Genomic DNA, 17,608 nt, shown 5'->3' with positions numbered 1-17,608 from the left:
GCCTTTTTAGCCAATTGTTTTACATATTAGTCTTGTACACTAACTAGAGCAAAAGTTGAGACACTCATGGCTTCTACTTTTTCTTTATCCCTTGGACAGCAGCCTCCTAATTCATCGACTACCACAGTCCTTGTGTACTGTCATCATGTTCTTCACGGAGTCCTTCCTTTGGGGCCTCCAAAATCACTCTCCCGAATTTCTCCGTCACCCAGATTTCTTCTTTTGATCTTTTTTTAAAAATTTTTTTATTTTTTTAAACGTTTATTCATTTTTGAGAGACAGAGTGTAGGCAGGGGAGGGGCAGAGAGAGAGGGAGACACAGAATCCAAAGCAGGCTCCAGGCTCCGAGCTGTCAGCGTAGAACCTGATACAGGGCTCGACCTCACGAGCTGTGAGATCATGACCTGAGCCGAAGTCGGACGCTCAACCGACTGAGCCCCCCAGGCGCCCCTCTTCTTTTGATCTGAAGGTTCCCTAGAGCTAATCTCCCATCCTGCTCCTTGCTTTTCCTACCAGTGTTCTCAAAACTCCACAGTTGCCCACTAACACCATCTCCTCACTGTCTTTACTCTGGGGGTCCTTCTCATACCCTTAACTGAAACAATTCTCTTCAATCAGTATTTCCCAGGGGCCTGAATCCAGAGATATCTTGTCATCTCTTATAGTCTCCTCTCCATGTTGTATGTTGTTTATAACTCTTTCTCTTGGAAACTTTCTCTTCCTTGGAACCCTACACTATTGCAGGTCTACCATCTACCTCCTATCCTGTAAATATGGGTGGACTCGACTGCCCAGCTCCCTGTCCTAATCTCTATCTACACTTTTCTCTCATGGGTCATTTTAGCTTCCAGAGCTTCATTTATCCCACCTAAGTGGAAGGCTAACCTAATTGTATCTCCAGTCATGGGTTCCTTTTTGGATTTTAGCCTCCCTTCTCTTGGACATCTCTGACTGGATACAACCTTGGCATCTCAAGTTTACCACATCTTAAACAAAAGGCTTTATCTTTTCTTCAAAGTCAGCATCTTCCCCCCTAAGAGTCTCAAAAGGTATTGTTTCTCTTAGTTGTAAGAATCATTCTCAGACCCTTGGAATTATTCTCTACATTCATTGGTTCATGAATTCATTCCTTGAGGCTGTTGTGAGCACCATGCTTTATGTATTGCTGCCCTCATGGGGTTCACAGTCCATCTGGCCAGAAAGATGGTCAAAAGGAAATACAAAGGGCTTTGATGAGGATTAGGATTAGGGGAGGGAAAGTCCAGTGTGTAGTGGGTCTTCCCTCTTCTTCTCTACCTAGATCCAAGGAGTCAGCAAATCTTCTGAATCTTCCACCACAAAGTCCCTACAATTCACTGCTTATTCTCCAAACTGATGGCCTCTGCTATGGTCTCTTGAGTGGTCTTCTCTCCTCTCACTCTGCCACTTCTCGGAATTCTTACATGTTGCTTTGTGACATCCTGGTTTCTTTCTATCTCCTCTACTACACTAGAAGTTAATTCAATGTAATGAATGTATGCTCTCTGTCACTGTATTCCCAGTACCTGACACAGAGTGCTCAGTAATTATTCATGAAATAATGAATGAATGGATTCTAATCTCCTTCTCACACTACTGGAAACATCGTAAAACTCTATAACACACAAGGTAGGTTTGAAGTAACAACATAGAGGTAGCCAAGTGACAGCTCCAGGGCACAGCTGGGAATATTTGGAAAACAATGACTGACTCCAAGAGCAATGAGAAGGCACCTTGCACAGGACACTAATGGCTTCTCACTGGAGACATAATAGCCTTGCTCCTAGAGAGAAGTCCCAGGGAAGTTCTTGGTTGTTCAGTCATTAGGGTTCTCTGGAGCTGTCAAGGCAAATGTCTCTGGGTGATAGAGTTCTCCTTTTATTGCCGAGAGAAGGCTTTACCGCAGGACCCTGGGTCTGAATGTAGAAACCAAAGATGCTTGGGGCAGCTTCGCAGGTCTGAAATAATTGGCAGTCATGGCCCCTTTCCTCCAGAGGGCATACCTGTCACCCCTTATCTACACTGCTTGTGTCATCCCTTGAATTACAATAGGGATATAATAGCCTGCATTTGAATTCTAGTGCTACCACTGACTTATTTTATGGTATAGACCTTAGTTATGTGATCTGTCAAAAGCCTCCATTTCTTCATCTTTAAATGGGATTAGTAACAGTAATAGAATAATTAGTAATAGAAATGATCTCATCCATCCCTTGATTATGATTGGTCTAGAATATGCATATTGAGCATGTTGTCAGTATCCCTTCTACTTTTTGGATATTTAAAGCTTTTTGTGTTTAAAAAAACATGAGCTTATATGATGTTTTGAGAATTAAGTGAAATTAGGCACAGAAATGCTAGTCACAGTGCCTGGCACTCGGAGCCCCCAGTAAAAGGTAGCTCTTCGTAGCCCAGTAAAATCATTATCCATGCCATCAAAGTCTTGCAGTGCTGATGTTACCTTATCTACTTTTTTGTTTTATGTCTGCCTCCACTAGAATTAAGCTTCATGAGTGCTGAGACCTTGTCTGTCCTTACTACCCCTTGTATCTCAAGTGGGCGCAATACCAGGAGACACAGAGAACTCCCTTCACAATCAACAAAGACAGGACAACACTGCAACATATAGTGAAACTGGCAAAATACAAAGGTAAAGAGAGAATTCTGAAAGCAGCTAGGGACAAATAGGCCTTAATCTGCAAGAGAGACACATAAGGGTAGTAGCAGACCTGTCCACTGAAACTTACCAGGCTAGAAGGGAGTGGCAGGAAATAGCCAATATGCCAAATAGGAAAAATATGCAGCCAAGTATCCCTTATCCAACAAGGCTGTCATTCAGAATAGAAGGAGAGATAAGGGGTTTCCCAGACAAACAAAAAGTCAAGGAGTTCATGACCACTAAACCAACCCTGCAGGAGATCCTAAAGGGGACTCTGTGAGTGGAACGCTGCAAAGGCTACAGAGGATCAGAGACATCGCCATAAGCATGAAACCTACAGTTAACACAATGACACTAAATCCATATCTTTCAATAATTCCTCTGAATGTAAATGGACTAAATGTCCCCAATCAAAAGACATAGGGCATCAGAATGGATTAAAAAACCCAACATCCATCTATACGCTGTCTACGAGAGACTCATTTTAGATCTGAAGACACCTTCAGATTGAAAGTGAGGCGATGGAGGACCATCTATTGTGCTACTAGACGTCAAAAGAAAGCTGGAGTAGCCATACTTATCAAAATAGATTTTAAACCAAAGACTATAACAAGAGAGGAAGAAGGGCATTATATCATAATTAAGGGGTCTATCCATCAAGAAGAGCTAACAATTATAAATGTTTATACCCCCAACTTGGTTAAGCATCCGACTTTGGCTCAGGTCATGATGTCACAGTCCACACGTTTGAGCCCTGCATCAGGCAGGCTCTCTGCTGACAGTAGGAAGCCAGCTTCAAATCCTCTGTCTCCCTCTCACTCTGCCCTTCCCCTGCTTGTGTTCTCTCTCTCTCTCTCTGTCTCTCTCCCTCTTAAAAATAAATAAACATTAAAAGAAAGATATTGTGCATCTTAAGAGTGAAGCTTTGTGTATGTGTTTCTGTTGGTGGAGGGTGGAGGCGTTGGGGGGGTGGGGAGGTTGTGGGCAAACAGCTGACCATTGGCCTCATTTAAGTTTGAAGTCAAACTTCCCTGGACCTCTGTCACACAAACTGCAGTTTTGAAACAACACCCTCCATCCAGAGAGCTGTTTTTCAGAACCTAAACTTAGGAAGAACACTTCTTCTTAACTTCCTATGCTTCCTTCAATATGGAGGGATGTCTATCAGTGTGACACTCCTGGCCCCTCTCTGTCTCCTGCTCTCTTCTCCCCTGAAGAGGTAGAGCAAAGTATCTGCTGAGTTTGACAGAATGGAAAAAGAATGCTTCAGTTGATGCGAAGATATCTTCTCTCTCTGGCCCAAGAGCCAAAAAGACAATGCAGAGAAATTCACAAACTCACCCACTTCAAAACAGTCAGAACTGAGAAGTAGAAGAGAGAACTCCAGAGACCGAAGTGTCACATGGAAACTTTCTATTCTTCCTTAGGACCTTCTGACTGACAAAATGCCTGTAATATTGGGCTCATGGCAAAGCTGTCCAATCCACATCCTATCCTGTGGGCAAGGCCTAAGACTTTTCAACCCAGCCTTGAGTGGGTGCCGATCATCACACGTCCAAGGAACTTTTTCCAATGCTTTTGTCGGGAATAGAGCCGATGTCTCCATCTCCACGTGCCCTGCTTCTCTCTCTCAATCAGTTCAGAACTCAGCTGGGGAAAAAAGGGTTGTTATGGACTCACTCTGCCAAACAAAGCAACAACATGTGATGAAGGACCTTATTCTGATTTCATTTCTCCTCATTAGCTCCACTCTGGTTTCTGCTGCTCAGAGACCAAGATGGTGCATGATGTGAAGTCTGAGTCAACATCTCAAAGGAATATCAAGAAACTGGAAGTGGTCCAGAGAAGACTGAGGAGAATAATGAAAGTTCTGGAAGCCCAGTCATGGGAGGAATGGATTTAGTTCAAAGCAGATTTGGCTATGATATGATACAGTCTTCACATTTTTCAAGGGCTATCATGCAAAAGAGTGTTTTAATTAAATGTGTGACTTCCAAGGACAGAACTAAGTGCACTGATGGACGTTCCAAGGAGGCATATTTTGGCTCATTAGAAGGAAAATATTTACAACTATTAGCATTGTATAAGAGTGGAATGGTTTTCCTGAAAATGTAGTGGGCTTTCCATCACTGGAACTATTCAAACAACCTCACTCGATGAAAGGGATGATTCTGAAAAGAGCACTGGGAAATGATTGGTTGTGTAAACCCCACAGTGGCAGAGTGGGACATTTTCCCCTCTCACCACTCCCCCCCCGCCCCCCCCCCAGAATCACAACTGACCTGTAATGAGTGGAGTGGACTAGGAGAGACCCCTTGCATGTGGCCAACCCCTGCCTGGGCAACAGTATGCAGTGCAACCCCAACTACTACACTGTTGTCCTATAACGAAGTCCCCCTAAGATGATTTATTGGTTTACTATCTATGTGTGAACACACACTTCCTGTGGCTTATTCTAAAGCTTCTCTCAAACTGTAATTGCAAAAAGGTGTGGGTGTTGGAAGGGAGGATCCCAAGGGAGTGAATTCCTATCTCATATTCCAGGACCTGTTGCAGTCATGCTCACTCTCTTTCTTCTCTTTCCAGACGCTGGGGGGCTCTTCTGGCAACCTCATCCTCTGGCTATCTGATCAGCACCCTACAGCTGCCCTGTTTGGCTCAATGAGAATCATCACCTATAAATGGCCCTTTATGTGTGTTATTTCATTCCATCCTGGCAATAATCCCAGTGAGATCAGTCTTATGATTAGCTCCATTTCACAGATAAGGAAACTGAAGTTCAGAGACGTGAACTCACTTGCCCTAGTTCAGAAAGCTAATGAGTGGTAAAGCAGGAGTTGATGGCCAGATCAGTCACTGTCTTAAGCGTGTGGTCTTAACCACTGCACCCTACATCCCATCCCAAATGACAGTGACCAGACCCATAGGTGCCCGTATGTTATGACTCTGTCTTAATAAAGGAACATAATTTTAGATTTGTTTCTAATCCCCTTCTTGATGCCTGGGCTTGCTTTGACTCTGTAGGCCTCAGGACCTCAGTAGACACAGGTCTTTAGAAAATAGGGTTCAATGAAGCCCAGTCCCTTTTCCAGTGTTTCAACTGACCTATCAGGGCCTTTGACCCATAAAAGTAGAATTTTGGTTCTATTCAGTCTAAGACAATGTTGGGCACTGACTCAAATTAACATGCCTCTAGCCCAGGACCTTGAGCCCTTTGCACACAAAGGGAATTCAACACAAGGTTCCTAGTGGCTTCTCTTCTTGAATTTTAGAATTGTTTTCCAGTGGATGCCTATCTTTCCAATGTCTGGTTTATGGCACAAAGACAATTGGAGTTGGCATTTCTGAGCACAGAGGAAGGATCTCGTGATGTGGATGAGTCAGGGAGCACCAGAGTATTGCATATAGTGAAACCTGTGTTAAAGAGGAGATGCCATTTTGTGATGATGGTGGGTGTGATGAAAGTCTCAGGGGTCCCTGGATCATCCAAGCTGGACATGTGCCCTTACTCCACCTCATCACTGCTTCCCGCTTATTTCGCTCCCATCTTGCCCTTTTTGGGACCTGGATTTACTGATTACTCTCATTCTCCGTCCTCTGCTTATTTCTGTTGTGTTCAGTGTAACGGGACTATCTGAACCATCTACCCGTTAACCTGATGCCCCTGGCCTTGCCTCAGAACGTTTTCTCATACCGTGTCCCCACACATACCTATGGACACCCTATGATCTAATTCCTGACTCTGAAAGCCTAGCATCGAACCCCAAAGTCAAGAAGCTGGGTGAAAGGGCAAAGAAATGCTACCTAGAAGGTGTTCATCTTTAGGAGAATAAACAGAGGATTCCGAAATCTGCAGAGTAATTAAGGTCCAGATATTGACATAAACAAATGAACAAGATAGGTTTGGCCTTGAGGGTGTAGACAAAGATCATCTTTGATCATTTTTTTCAGAGAAGAACTTGTTTGTACCTGGAATCCCCTGAAAACCTCAGGGTTTTACCTCCCTGGCGACTCTTACCTGTTTAAAGGTAGTATTTATTTATTTTTAATTTTTTTAGTACAGTGCTTGGATAGCTTACAACTTTTGAATAGCTAGGAGGTATCCAGAACTTGCCTGGGAACTTGCGTAGTAGAAAGGGAGCATATGATATGACCTCTATGGGCAAGAACTTTTGCACAGAAGACGTCTCGACTTTATAGGGAAATAGAAGGATTTTGATGGGGAAGCGTGGACTGGTTGGCTTTGTATTCTAGAAAGGCATGATTCTGGCTATAAGATGAGGATGGAGAAATAAGGGGCAGAGATAACAACCAAGATACTATTATAAGAGTCACTTGAGAAGCTTTGAACACAGGGAGCAGCAGTATAATCATAAGGAAGGGAGAAATCCAAAGGCAGTGAAAGGTCACTGAGTTATGAACAAAAGACTCATTGGATGAGGCAATGCAAGAGAAGAAAGAGTCGAGGAGAACTCTCTGGTTTCTAATTGGGGTGGACTGATGAGAAGATTCAAATGTGGCTGTGAATTCTCTGACTCGGACAGATGGGTGGATGGTGATAGTGCCATCAACCGATTAGGGAGTCCTGGGCTGATGCCAGGATTTCAGGGAGAGTTTGCGAGTGCAGCTGGGGAGAGGTGGGCTCTGGGACACCCGGGAAGCGACACTGGGGAAGGAGTGGGTATGAGCTGCAGAGTGCAGGAACTGAGTCTGGGAAGGACACAGGGACTGATCGTCGCCCGAATACAGGTGGCTGGGGAAGGCATTCGCGGAGACTGCAGGAGAGTGGGAGGTGTAAATATATCCTAAAGGGAAATGCAAGGAGCCTGAGGGCGTGCGGAGAACTGGCACATCCGGGGCTAAACCAAGGAAGACGAGATTATGAAGAAATCATCAATAAGGGAGAAAAAACACCTAGCGAAAGTGGCAACATAAAGAAGTGGAAGCCGGAAAGGGGAGGAGGTGGGACAGACAGAATTGCAGAAAGGCAGGAACCGGAGCAGTTAAAAAGAGGGAACGGATTGGGGGAGAACACGTTCTGATGACTAGGATCCCAGGGACGCTCAGGGGGCAGTTTCAACAGCCCGGTCAGGGCCGGAGGATGTTCTGTTTGTGCCATATCCTGGGTAAACAGGCGCAGGCTTAGAACCAAGTCATCACAAAGCCCTGTCCGGAGCAAACCCATAATTAAGTCACTGCCAAACAACAAGCTCTCCAGAGCTTAGTCATGTCACTCTGTCCTTTCTACACAGTTAACCTTAGCAAAAAGAACGAGCAGAGATAAGTGCCTAAGCAAGTGGGCAGACTGGGACAACACCATTGGATCCCGCCAATGACCACAAAAAGGGGAGCACATTACACCAGTTTGTTTTGTTCACTGATGGCTCATTCACTGGTTAACATTGTATTGATTCTAATAATGTGCTCAGAGACAGAGAAGGAGAACACGGTCATAAGAGAGACCTGATTCCTGCCTTCAAACAGCTTACAATACATTGTGGGGAGGGGAGGGACTTTCATTCCCTCAGTCAAAACAAGTCGTCTAGAATGCCTAATACGGAACTCCTGGGTGGCTCAGTTAAGCGTCCAATTTAGGCTCAGGTCATGATCTCCTGGTGTGTGGGTTCGAGCCCCTCATTGGGCTCTGTGCTGACAGCTCAGAGCCTGGAGCCTGCTTGGGATTCTGTGCCTCCCTCTCTCTCTGTCTCTCTCTCTCAAAAATAAATAAAGCATTACAAGCTTTTAATTAAAAAAAATTTTTTAATTTAAAATGCCAATAAAATCACCATTCCAACTCTTACAACATTACCCGGGTTAGCAATACCTTTTTATGAATCTCTGTAGAGGGCTAATAAGGTTTAAACTGAATGATAAAACAGGATATGTGCTCATATAAAAAAAAATTCAGTAGACTGACTGGATTACAGGCTCACTGACAACTGAGGTCCTTACTAGATACTTCAGAGACCTCTTCCCTTGCAACATTAATCATCACTATGTGGCTCCTGCTTCCCCAGTCTCCTTCTCTACCCCCAACCAAGGACTAGTTCTGCATTTCCAACTGCCACTGGCTTTCTACCTGCACTGCCCCCTCACTGCCCTCAAAATCACACCTGAAGTCACATTCACCATGTGGTATCTCTCAAATCACCACCCTTTTCAAACATCCCTCTCCCTCTCCATGGCATCTTCATTGTATCTTCTGAACTTGGCATCTCTTGCATCCAATCAACTGCCAAGTTCTGCATCCAGCAGAGTCTTGTGCACATCATAGATCGTCAACATTTACTTGCTCATTGAATGAACATGTCGTACACCCGTTTTACCATGGCTAGTTAGTAACCCTGGTAATGATAGTGGTTAAATGCATGGTTTTTGGCTCAGGTAGGTCTGATCTGGTTTTAGCCCACCTCTGCTCCTTAGTGGCACAGTGACTTTGGACACATAGTGTCCTTGTTTGCAAGATGTCAGTTATTCGGGTTGTGAGAATCAAAGATAAAATATAAACCTCTAAGCACAGAGATGTTATTTTTTAGTCTCATGTTCCACTGTCAATGTTTATCCATTTTAGTAATCTAATGTTAAATCCAAAGGAGCCCAGATCCCGGGAGGATGCCGACAATATTCCACTTTAGAACCTTAATTGGACTGTTTAATAAGTCCCAGAGGGGTCACTACCCGCCTAGGATCCTTTGTTTGGAGCATAAAATAAGGACCTCTACAGAAAACAGATCCTTCTTCCAGCCCCTCATTCCAACCCCCACTGTGCACTGTTTTTAAAATTCCAATTAAAAATTATCCAACTCAAGAAGATTTAATAAGTGCTAGTTGTGTTCTGTAGTAGCTGCTTAACCAATTAGCCCGGAAGACCTTCCTATTTTCCCTCTAGACAGCTAATTTTTAATCCCTAATGAGGCCCCTCTACTGTCAAGCTCTTTCTCAGCCCCTGACACAGCAGCTGCACCCACCCCGGGGCTCCAGACACTCGGGAATCCTCCCGTGCCCCACCGCATAGCCAAGGTTAGGTACGGCCATCAGACTGCGAAGCCCTCTGGGTGTGTGCCCTGCACACAGTAGGTACATAGCTGAGGTGGGTGGGAGAGACTAGGGGTGGGGGGAGAGTGAAAGGCCTGAGGGCAGAAAACCAAAGCTACCTTTGCGTTTTCTACCCAGTTCAAAGGATAGGCTGAGAAGGATGATGCACCACTTCCCAGGAGGATGGGGAGAAGCCCCAGGAATGTGAGTCAAGGTCAAGGGAAACTGGGAACTTTAATCCCATCACTTGGCAACATAACAGTTGCATGGTCTTTTTTTTTTCTTCCCCCATTGCTTCTGGACAATATACAGCACATGCTGAACACTCACTTCATGGTTGTTGAAGAAATAAATGAGTGTTTCTTCTCTCCATTTCATTGTCAGCCTTTTCCTTTTTGATCTTTGCTTTTTCTTTGTTCTACCTAACCCCACACTTAAACCTTTCCCCTCAACACCTGATACACAAAATCACCTCCATCTTTCCTCCCTCTTTCCTTCTCCCTCTCTCTCTCATCCACTAATGTCATCTGTAAGTGTGTGTGTGTGTGTGCGTGCGTGCGTGTGTGTGTGTGTGTGTGCTGTCATTTCCAGTCCACAGAGGAGAAAATAGACATTCAAAAGCCCAAAACTGGGTACCAATGGTCACACAGTTACTAAGAGGTATATGACGGGTGATGTCACACTGCCCCAGATCCCGTGGCCATTTTTGTTTGCTCTAATCCATGGATCACTTCACTCCCAACAGACAGCACTTTGTCCAGGGCTGCCCCCACATACTAGAGCTCATTTTGCCTGTGGGTGGCCATGGAAAGCCACAAGTGGCGGGAATTTAAGCCTCCCCTCCTCCCCATGTTGGAGGCAGGGGTGACAGCCCTTAACTAATAACTGACAGGTGTGAGGGCATTGGGACTATAGTTCCCTGGCCCCCAGTGGGGACAGCTCTTGTGCATGGCCCCCACTGCCTCCAGATCAGCCCAGGCGATTAAGTCAATATGACCCTCAGCCAACCTCCCTTGAGGCTTCACCCCAGCCTAGCTTCCTCCCCTTCCCTGCCCATTTTCCATACTCCAGGACCAATGTTTCTTGGAAAACTTCCCAATAAATCCCTTTCACATAGATCCTCATCTCAAGTCCTGCTTCTGGAGAACACAACCTAAGGCAAGCTAAATGCTAGATTCAACTCCAAGCCTGTCAGACTTCAACATTTTCCCCACTACACTGTGCTTGAGATGCTATTGCAGTCTTATGGGCCTGCTCATCATGAATTTCAGCGCCATTTAAAAAATTGAATGGCCACTGTGGCTTCAGATGCCTTGAAGACAAATCCGACATTTCAAAACCTCTATGCTTGCTTACTTCTTCTTACTAGAATTATTATGTCTCTGAAACAAAAGATTGTCGAACATCTTAGCAAAGTGAAATAAGGGACCAAAAGAGAAAAGTTATTTATTTGAACTTGTCCTTGTAATTCTCCTATCTCTGGGTCCGTAATATACTAAAACGGACTTCATCCTTTTAACGTGCTCTCTTCTTAAAATGTTTTCATTTTAAGAATTTCATTGGAAGAGGAATATAACTGTACTGGAAGAATTCTAGGGGGTAAATAAATCCAAGTGCTCAAATCCAGCCATTCCCAATTTCCTTCCAGTGTTTTCCTATCCCTGTGTCGTGGGTTCAGATTTATTCAAACACCTGGATCCCCTGGGTCTCCCGTTAGCCTTGTTTTCCATTTTGTGACACAGGGTTTTCATCTTTAATACTCGTCCACTGTAGCACCCGGAGGGTAGACCGTAATCTGTCACCGTTCTTATTGTCTTTGATATTTCATGATTATAAACATTGTAAATATGTAATTTTGTTTGGCGTCTACCCTTTTCCATAGTTTAGATTATTTCTTTAAGAGAAGTTTCCAGATCTTGAATTATCAGATAAAGTAATAAAATGTGTGGCTTTTGATGTACACTGCCGCATTTCTTCCAACCCTTCCCCCACCACACTAAAATGCGCATCAATTTATAACACAAGCCAACCGTACATAAAGACTATTCCAAGTCATGGTGACTTATTCGTTACTGAGTTGTGGTCTTACTAGACGAATTCATTTTACATTTCTCCACTTAGTACAAAGGTTTTGAAACCTTCTCTAGAATTATACTTAGCCTATGGCATTCCTCATGAAAAGGACAAAGACTCTTAAGGGGACATTTCAGTCACCCTTAAATGGATGTAGCTCCTTTCTTAATTCTAAGCTTTCTAGCTGCTAGGCATTTCATGGAGGAATTAGTCACTGGGCTTGAGCTCCTAATTGAATCAGTCATTTTACGCACAAAGAAACACAAGTCAGGACATTTCAATGTCTGATGGAAGCTTACTGACCTGGGTGTGTATCTTGTGCATTTCTGTATGCCTACATCTTCAAAAGCACAGGACAAAGAACATTGATAAGATAAATAAGCAAGAGAGAATTCCTGTTTTCTCAGTTACCTGGAAGTTTGCCAGAGTCCCTAAGATTTAGTATTTTTATTTATCAGCCTGAGAAGTGCTGCTTCCTGAAATGGATTTTCCAGGAATATTTAGACTTTCAAGGGATCATGGCCCATTAGCATCAACCACGGCATCACTGTTATTTTTTTAAAACATGCTTAATTGTTCTGTCTTCTTTCACACAACTGGGAAAGTATTATAAATACAAACCTGGAATTATTCTGAAGACCATGGGTACTTGTCACTACGCATAGAACAGAGAATTTTAGACTGTGATAACAGCTTTTCACCCAACCGACCCTGCAAATTAAAGTAAAAATGTGAAAAACCCACCGAGTCTTTTAGAGGCATAATTCCAGGAGGATAGCTCACATTCATGTAGATAAATGTCCCATTGACCAACTGTATTTTCTGCCTATGGTCTGTTTTGGGTTTTGTGTGTGTGTTTGTTTTTTCCATTGAAGAACCTTGTTTTCCATAGCACTCCAAAACTCTAACACGTGCCATCTTGCATCTTATTTTAAGAGAGAATTTCATTATTGGGTTTATGTAAAAGGCAAAAATGGACAGGTCACCTTCAAGTCCACTTCTCAGTGAATTCAGATTATCCCTGATTGCCTTCCAGGCACACCCCAGATTTGCCGTCATCCCAGGGGGTCACAGCCTCGAGGTGATAAACTCCTGGGAAGGGATTCCACAGCAGATGCCTCACCTTGGCAGGACTTTCTGGGTCAGGATACCAGTGGGTAATCCTAATTAAAGCCCCATCCAAGCTCTAACTTCACAACCAAACAAACCAGTTTTACAACACAGAAGAATCTAATTTGGCCTCACACTTGCAGTGGAAAAAGAAACACAAAAGAAAAAAGCTGGCAGCTGAACTAACAAGCTACTGCCTCCTGGACACACTGCCAATGTGATCCAATTAAGAAACATTAGCGGTCTAATGACAGATTTGAAGACAAAAGGTTCAGATGAGACATGAGTTTCTTGACCGCAGCCAGGCAAACCACAAGAATTCCAACCTTTCGATATTTAAAAAAAAAAACACAGCAAGGTGCAAGGAGAGGCTGACAGGGCTTGCACATCTAAAGAATAAGAGCCCAAGCCCAGAACACAGCCAAACATTAATCTCAGAGCAAAGTTCCATTTAAGCCTAAAGAAACCTACAGAGCTTTCCTGGGTACAACAAAACACACGAAAAACCACGGGTCTGCTTATTCCTATTTAGCCTGGGAAACGAACAAAACCACCGCTTAGGTGTATTTCACCTTCCCGGTCCCTCTCACCACCAGCCCCTTCAAGTGCATCTCGTAAAAAAAGCAAACCAAAACACTGTAGTGAAAGACGCTTTGGGGTGCCGTTTCATTTACTGCATGCCAAGTACTTTACCTCGAAACCTAATTTGAAAAAGCTCCACTAAGGCAAAGCAAATGCCAGACCCTGCCCTGAGTGACAATTGCAGTACCATCCGCTTACCTGTGATCAGCACCGCCTTTTGATCCACAGGTAAAAACTCCTGGCCAGGTAAGTAAGTACACAGGAGGAAACAGAACAGGACGAAGAAGATCAAGCCCCAGGAGAGAGACGGGCTGAGCAGGTAAGCCCCTCCCCAGAGGCCCACCAGGCAGACCACCTTTCTCCCCACCTGCCCTGGGCTCTTCTTGAATTTGCAAAGAACTATTCCTCCCAGCGCTGCGGTGACAGCCAGCCACAGCCACATTGTCCCAGAGAAGGTGCTCATTCTCAGAGACGCCCTGCACCTTTGTGTGCTCCCGACCAGTGAGACGAGTGGGCAAAGGCTGGCTGGAGGCAGCCTGGTTTATATGAACAGAGAGGCAAGGAGGGAGGGGGAGAAAAGAATGCCGGCACGATTCGGATGAGCATGGATTAAGCACACTCGCACAGGCACGTACTTCCTGGTGGGTCATTGAAACCGGGGAGCAATTTCCTATAAATACCAGCTCTCTTCCCATTCAGTAGCTCCCCCAACACCACCCGACACGTGAAAACAACACATGACATGTAGTCTTACTCACCCACAACAAACACACACGTTTCTCTTTCTCATGACCTCTGGAGAGATAACCAGGTGGATAATAATTGACAGAATTCAATCCGAACGGTGAATAACAAGACCTTTAGCTCACAGGAAAACTCTTCCCCTGCCAGTGGCGTAACTGTCTGTCAAATTCCTTTTCTGACTCAGGTGTGTGTGTGTGTGTGTGTGTGTGTGTGTGTGTGTGTGAACGCAGGCAACCAGAGAGGTTTGGAAGATCTGGAAGGGGAAGGCTATCCTGAGTTTGCATCTGTTCCATCCATCTCCCACTCGGTCAGGCTGAAGTGATGAATGGAAAGGAATATAAAATACAGAGGAAGAGATTCTTGGCAGATGAAAAGTGGGCAGGTCTTGCCAGACAGGAGGTATTCTAGGCAGAGATGACAACAATGGTCATACAGTGGCGCCTGGGGGGCTCAGACAGTTAAGCATCTGACTTTGGCTCAGGTCATGATCTCACAGTTCATAAATTTGAGCCCTGTGTCAAGCTCTGTGCTGACAGCTCACAGTCTGGAGCCTGCTTCAGATTCTGTGTCTCCCTCTCTCTCTGCCCTTCCCCTACATGTGCTCTGTCTCTCTCTATCTCAAAAATAAACAGTTAAATTTAAAAAAAAAAAAAAAAAAGAACAATGGCAATGCAACTACCACAGTCACTATTGGTTCTTATTTGTGCCAGGGACCACATTCCTTTGCCTACGTATTCATTCATTCTCTTTATTGAGATCCTATTCTCAGCCGGGCTCTGCTCCAGGCATTGGGATTTGGTAGTCTATATCCTCAGTCTCTTGGAATACAATCTCCTTAAGAGGTAGATTCTGTTTTTGTAGTGATTTTACAAGGGAGGACACTGAGGCATAAAAGGTCAAGAGACACGAGATCACACAGCCCTGGTGCCAAGTGGCTCTGTTTCGCCAGCTCTGAGCCACTCCACTGCCTGCTTCAGGCAAAAAAAACAAAAGACAATCAGTATGTTATGTACTAGCCTCTCCCTGTTTTCGTCTTGTTTGAACTTTATGAAACACTTTGGGGCGGATAGCTCCATGCTCATTTGCAAAGAGTGAAATTGCAGCTGGGGGAGATAGTTTCCTTTTCTAAGAGCAGTGGTTCCTGACCACATCATGACTCACTGGCTCAAGGTCCAGCTCTCTGGAGCCTTGACACCCTACGGACCACCAGCGACGATGCTGACAGCCCCAGTCGGCACCCTTGCTGGGCTGGGTTTAGGGCGCGTCTTTTGCGTGCTGGACACCTGGCGGGGAGACTTGCAGAATTCTGATAAAGGCTGGGTGTTGGCATCTCTTGAGGGATAGCTCACTTGGAGGTCAGATGACCTGCTTTCAAATCTAACCTGAGCTCTGCCACTTAGTAACTAGAAAGTCGGGTGGGTGACTCCACCCCCCTTAGACTCCTCAGCTGTAAAATAATGGAAATATCAAGGTAAAAGCATTTAGCTCATCTTGCCTGGCACACCAGAAGGAACCTCATAAACACCGGTAATTCGTGCTTTTTATCAAGAAAGGAAGAACTTCAGCAGTAGAATAAAGTGCCCAGGGGAATATATACTTGTCCCCAAATATGGTTGAAGTTAGCATGTGTTGAGGGACCAGGAGGAGGTCAAAGACTCCAGTCCTGAGTGGCATGGGGAAGGCAGGAGCAATCTATCACGTACGGAGGTAGAGAGAATTTTGGAGAGGGAGTTGGGGAAATTGTCTCTGATGTCAGATTAGCCTTGCTCATCTGCCCTCAGCCCACCCAGTGTCATGACAGCCCCCCCGAGGCTCAGGGCTAACCAGAGGCACAGGGGGCCAGGTGGGAAGGAGTGACTTGTGGACCTTAGTGTATAGTGGGAGTGGGTGGGGAGACGACAAAGCCCTTACAAGTCTTGTGTGTGGGGCCATGGCACCTCTTGTCTGCCCTTCCGGCCACATGGACATCTAAGTTGGGGAGACATTGCTGGCTCCAGGCCAGGAGCCTCGGGGGGAAGATCTGGAATTCCTGCTAGCCCTGAGATCTCCCTCTTTCCACACACCCCCCTCCCTCCTGTCGGCTGTGTGCACATCCCCAGGTGTGGGCACCTCCCCTGGGCTGCGTGGCCTCACCAGCCCAGGAGGATTCAGTCAGGCTAGCTCTGCTGTCAGATAGTGTTGAAGGTGAGGGTGCAGGATGGGTTGTAACTCTTGGCTGGGGGTCTTGGCACTTCCTCGGTGGCTCCCACACTGTGGCTGGGACCAGGCACCCTGGTGGACTTCCTGATGCGGTCACACCCACCAGAGATGAAGCAAATCTTCTCCACATTCCCCAAGGCTTCTCAGCTGCTCAGTCCTGGGGCTCCCTAGGGGCGGGCCAAAGCTGCCATGACAGAGAAGTCTGGGTAAGGATGTTCCTTGCCCTCTGACAGGGCTGGGGGTGCACATATTAGGAGGGTGAGTTGTAAAGCCTCCTGGAACCGAGTTCAAATCCTAATTCTGCCACTTCCTTGCCCTCCGTGAGGCTCTATTTCCTCTTCCAAAGAAAGGGAACCTAGCCCCAGGGTTGTTTTGAAAAGTGAACAACACAAATCTTGCACTTTGCATGGCACTAACAGCCACTTTTCTCGTTGTTGGGTTCACTCACAGCCCCTTAGCCCTTTTCTCCTGGACAGAAGGAGAGGTTCCTGCCAGCCTTCTTCTCACTCATTTATTTCTCCGTCCAGTTGGTCACATAGCGCTTCCCTTTGCCATCCTTCAAACATGTGCTTAAATGTCACTCCTCACCTCTCAGCCTGAGTATCTTCTATCACCACTGTATTCACCCCTGCAGTTATCTCCATTCATAATTCTGAACCTACTTTGTTTATTTTTAAAATTGTTCTGTCTCAGGGGCGCCTGGGTGGCTCAATTGGTTAAGCCTCTGACTTTGGTTCAGGTCATGATCTCACAGTTCATGAGTGCGAGCCCTGCATTGGGCTCTGTGCTGACAGCTCAGAGCCTGGAGCCTGCTTCTGATTCTGTGTCTCCCTCTCTCTCTGCCCCTCCCCCGCTCCCACTTTTTTTCCCCCTCTCTCTCTCTCAAAAATAAAATAAACATTAAATTTTTTTTTAATTCTTCTGTCTCCCCTACTAGACCATGAACTTCATGAGGGCAAGAACCTAACTGTTTTTTGGTTTTTATTCACCGTGCACTGAATGCCTAGGCTAGTGCCTGTCTCTTTGCACGTACTTCATTAACATTCATTGAATGAATAAAAGAAAGAGTAAAACTTTACAGAGTGCCTTCTGGGTGGCAGATTCTGTACCAGCCGTGGAGGAACTCAGCAGTGAGTAATATGGATCCAGTTCCTGACCTTGGGAAAGAGCTGCTGCAGGAGCGGTGAC

The 17,608-nt window shown here is 45.3% G+C and overlaps 1 protein-coding gene across 2 annotated transcripts in view; it reads right to left on the bottom strand.

Annotated features, from left to right (window-relative positions):
* HSD17B2 (hydroxysteroid 17-beta dehydrogenase 2) overlaps nucleotides 1–14,100 on the bottom strand; it is an 83,135-nt gene extending 69,035 nt beyond the window's left edge. The window contains exons 1-2 of one of the 2 annotated variants that reach the window (XM_039223818.1): nucleotides 13,845–14,100; nucleotides 13,676–13,715 (exon numbers count right to left, since the gene is read on the bottom strand). In XM_039223818.1, the coding sequence (XP_039079749.1) occupies nucleotides 13,676–13,715; nucleotides 13,845–13,940 (136 nt within the window). In that variant the 5' untranslated portion in view covers nucleotides 13,941–14,100. Of the gene's footprint in view, nucleotides 1–13,675 lie in introns of both variants that reach the window. The other variant, XM_039223757.1, reaches the window with a different exon arrangement.
* Nucleotides 14,101–17,608: the final 3,508 nt, after the last annotated feature.

Source organism: Hyaena hyaena, unplaced genomic scaffold (genome assembly GCF_003009895.1).
Source record: "Hyaena hyaena isolate Hyena2069 unplaced genomic scaffold, ASM300989v1 scaffold_1, whole genome shotgun sequence".
NCBI classification, from domain to species: Eukaryota; Metazoa; Chordata; class Mammalia; order Carnivora; family Hyaenidae; genus Hyaena; species Hyaena hyaena.
Note: the sequence above shows the minus strand (reverse complement) of the source record. Positions and strands in the feature narration are given on the sequence as shown.